The 3,927-nt window shown below is 29.4% G+C and overlaps 1 protein-coding gene across 1 annotated transcript; it reads left to right on the top strand.

Annotated features, from left to right (window-relative positions):
• The first annotated feature begins 2,805 nt into the window (after window positions 1-2,805).
• On the top strand, window positions 2,806-3,647 carry LOC145100587 (kirola-like). Its single transcript, XM_079037797.1, has 2 exons — window positions 2,806-3,030; window positions 3,194-3,647. The coding sequence occupies exons 1-2, from the start codon at window positions 2,844-2,846 to the stop codon at window positions 3,463-3,465; spliced, it is 459 nt and encodes a 152-aa protein (XP_078893923.1). The 5' UTR covers window positions 2,806-2,843; the 3' UTR covers window positions 3,466-3,647.
• The last annotated feature ends 280 nt before the right edge of the window (window positions 3,648-3,927 follow it).

The raw sequence follows: 3,927 nt of genomic DNA, 5'->3' as shown, positions 1-3,927 counted from the left end.
AAATATAATACTAAATGAAATATGAAAAAACCTAAAAAAAACTCTAATATACTTTATATATACACTAAAAATAGAAAACAAAAGGTTAAAAGGTTAAAAGAAATTGTTGAAAAATATTGTTAAAAAATGAAAATAAATAAAGTATATATATAAAAAGAAAATAAAAAATGTACATATATTTATAAAAAACCCGAAAATAAATAAAGTATACAAAAAACGAAAAATAAAGTTAAAAACCCATGTGGTGTAATTTTTTTCAAACCTCAGGGACTAAATTTGAACTTTTTAGGACTGATTTTACTAAAAAGTTAACCAACTTAACCATGAAACTCGTTAAGTGGGCTAGAGTGATAATTCTACGAAAAAGTTGTGGGTACAACAATAAGAAAAAAAATATCAGGACTTTTTCCAATTACACGTTAAAAATTTAAGGCTTTTATAATATTAACCCTTAAAAAAAGAGTATTTTTTTAAAAAATATTTTAGTTTTTTATATTTCTATTTTTTTTATTTTTTTAATTTATGGATTTTAAAAAATTTACTTTAAAAAAAATGCAATTTTTTGTGAAAAAATTGCAGTTATTTTTTTAAATGCAGTTTTTAAAAAAGAATTCCAGTTTGTTTTTGAAAAAAAAATGCAACTTTCTCTAAAAAAACTTACAGTTTTTTAAAAAATTACAGTTTATTATTTAAGAATGCAATTTTTTAAAAAAACTTACAATTGTTTTTTTTTGAAAAAATACAGTTTTCTTTAAAAAAATTACAGTTTTTTGAAAAAAAATGTTGTTCTTTTATTAAAAAATTGCAGTTTTGTTTTAAAAACAATTTTTTTTATCTGCACTTCTTTTTTAAAAAAATTGATAACTATTTTTTTATTAAAATCCGAAAATTTGATTTATTATATAAATTTTTAAACATTTATATTAATATATTCAATAACACAAACAATTAAACATTAAATGAGATTGGTAAGATGACGATCATATCCTTAATGAATTAATTTTGATCCCACGCTCCACTTTTAGTTCTCGGGTTCTCGTGAAACTATGAGTTCTCAACTGATCACACACACATACACACACACACACACACACACACATATATATATATATATATATATATATATATATATATATATATATATATAGACACACACACACAACGTAATTTACTGTCGGTCCTATCGGGTTGCACAATTTACATAGTGTTAAATTGTCTATATAGAATGATATATTTAAAATAGTAAGTGTATTAATTAAATTATAAGGCTAACCGGTATGGGGAGAGTTTCACGTGTCTTTGGCTGAGGTGGCTCGCCTCCCCACACGTGAACACCGACCCCAAATCCGACGGGGTGCGCGTGACGTGGCTCCGGAGACGGGACGAAATAACGAATGAGAAGGCTTCTTTTTGTAACAGGTGGATTTTGGTGGGGAACGGTCTTTTGACTGTTTAAAAAAAAAAATAAAAAAAAATTATATTTTAAAATTTAACCAAATTCAACTTCACCTATAAATTACCTTTTATTCTATTTACAATCTACATTTAAAATAGTACTCTCTACATTTATTACCATCTACAAAAACAAACATCTCTTATTATTTTTTGTAAAGAATTTTAAGATTTTAATTTGTGTTTTTTATATTAATGTAACGTGTTTTTAATTTTAATGTAATTTATGTTTTTTTATTAAAATTTTGGTTGTTATTTAAATTATTGTTTTTATTTAAATTATGGTTTTTATTTAAATTATGATTTGTATTTTGTTTTTTATTTACTTTAATGTTAAAAAAATAAAAAATAAAAAATAAAAAATAAAAAAGAATTTGTGTAGTGGTAACCATTTCCAATGTTTAATGGGTTGGTGGTGAAGCTTACATGACACACATGTGGTACCACTTTTTCGGTGGGTTGCGTGTGACCAGTGGTTAGAGCTTTGATTAAAATTAAAAAAAAAAATCACATTTGAGTATTAATCAGATTATCAAAATCACATTTGATCAGAAGTTAGAGTTCAGATTAAAATTAAAAAAAAAATCAAAGCATTTGTTCAGAAAGGAAAAACGAGAAGCGGACTTGCAAAAGCAGTCGGAGGCGGAGTTGCTGCAGGCGGGGTATCGAGGTGTAGTCGGAGTTGCTGCAACGGAGGAGTCGAGGTGTAGTCAGAGGCATGCAGTTGTGTACAATCAGTTTACGTCTCACATAAGTGAAGAAGAAGTGATGAACAACAAAGGGGAAACGACTTCGAGAATGAGGATGCATCTTTTGCTATTAGGGTAAGAGAAAGTGAGAAACAATCAAACAACTAATTCCGTCTGAACTGTACTATGGGATTAGAAAATAGGCACTTCGGATTTTTCAATTGGAATTAACTTAGTATTGGCTTGTGGTAATTAAAATATTAAATGTTGTGGTTTATATTTTATTACTTATAAATAACAATTAATATATAATAATATAAAATAAAATTATATATATATATATATATATATATATATATATATATATATATATATATATATATATTTTACGGTCGAGTCCGGTGTTTATACTATTTGAAATCTTAAAAACCATAATCCAAACCGTTCACTACGGTTTGAAAAGTTTGAAACCTAATTTCAAACAGTAATGAAAAATACAAAGCGTAAAACAAAATCGATGACCGGTTTGGCAGGTTTCACGGTTTCAAACCGAGCCGCGATCACCGACCACTCGCCAAAGCCTAAATGTTGGAGTTTGGTGGCCAAAATTTTCTATATAAAGTCGGCCATGTATTTACCTGGAACTCATCAACGATCTTGTAAAGAAGTGGGCTTAATTAGGGTCGCGGCATTAATAGAACGATGGCTCTATCAGGAAAATTAATTGGTCATGTAGAGATTAGTAGTAAGGGAGATGTCTTCCATGATCTCTTTAGGCACAACCCACATCAAATTGTTGCGATATCCCCTGATAAGCTCCATGACTGTGAACTGCATGCTGGTGAGAGGGGGGTCGTTGGATCGACAATCTGTTGGCACTACACTCTTGGTACGTAATATGCCAAACACTATTTCTGTTTATTTATTCATACATACTTTTTCCTCAATAATCTAGGGTCTTTGATAGAGTTGGATTTGTATAGTATATCATCATCAGTTCAAAACTATACCGTGATTAACGGTAATTTCAATTTTTTGTATATGAATTACAGAAGGAAAGAGGAAAACTTCTAAGCAGATAATTGAAGCAGTGAACGAGGAAAACCACATGATTGTGTTTAAGGTTATTGGAGGAGATCTGGTGGAGGAGATATACAAGACCTTTACAATCATATTCCACGTTGAACAGAAGGGTGATGGACAGGTGGCTACTTGGACCTTGGAGTTTGAGAAGCCAGATATAAGTACACCTTATCCAACTTCCTTGATGGACTACCTTTGCAATCTTGTGAAGGACATGGATGCCTATAGCAGCACTAAGTAGTTCTGCAATTTCTAATCAAAGATGGTAATGAATGGAAGTTCTACTTGTGTGTTTCTCCATTCAAAGAATAAATGAAGATGGTGAATAAAGAAACAATGTGCTTGTGTATTTAGTAATTATGAACCTTTGTGATGTGGTGTGATATTATGATACATACATGTATGATTATTCTCCTTTCTCTGTGATTTTTGTTGTTAGAGCTTAGAATGTGTCGATCCCTAAAATAAATCATTCCGAGGTGTGTGTTTGTCTTATTACCAACATATGTAACATGAGACATAATCACATAACTATAGATCTCTCATCCTACACATGTCAGGACTTTTATATCAACCCGAACAAGCATCTTTAATCCAATTATACGCTATATATTAGAAGAATCTGATCGAAGAAGTATGAAATATAGCATCTTTTGAAAAAATATTCGAAGTTGGTAAATTTTGACTTTTTAGGGGTCTATTT

This window comes from Lactuca serriola, chromosome 4 (genome assembly GCF_051521515.1).
Source record: "Lactuca serriola cultivar US96UC23 chromosome 4, Lser_US96UC23_V15, whole genome shotgun sequence".
Taxonomy (NCBI): Eukaryota; Viridiplantae; Streptophyta; class Magnoliopsida; order Asterales; family Asteraceae; genus Lactuca; species Lactuca serriola.
This window is presented reverse-complemented; position numbering and strand designations above follow the sequence as displayed.

Excerpts from the sequence above, each read along its gene's own strand:
- LOC145100587 (XM_079037797.1), top strand. The coding sequence starts at position 2,844 with ATGGCTCTATCAGGAAAATTAATTGGTCATGTAGAGATTAGTAGTAAG. Across the intron at positions 3,031-3,193 it reads CTGTTGGCACTACACTCTTG|AAGGAAAGAGGAAAACTTCT; the intron begins GTACGTAATATG and ends TATGAATTACAG.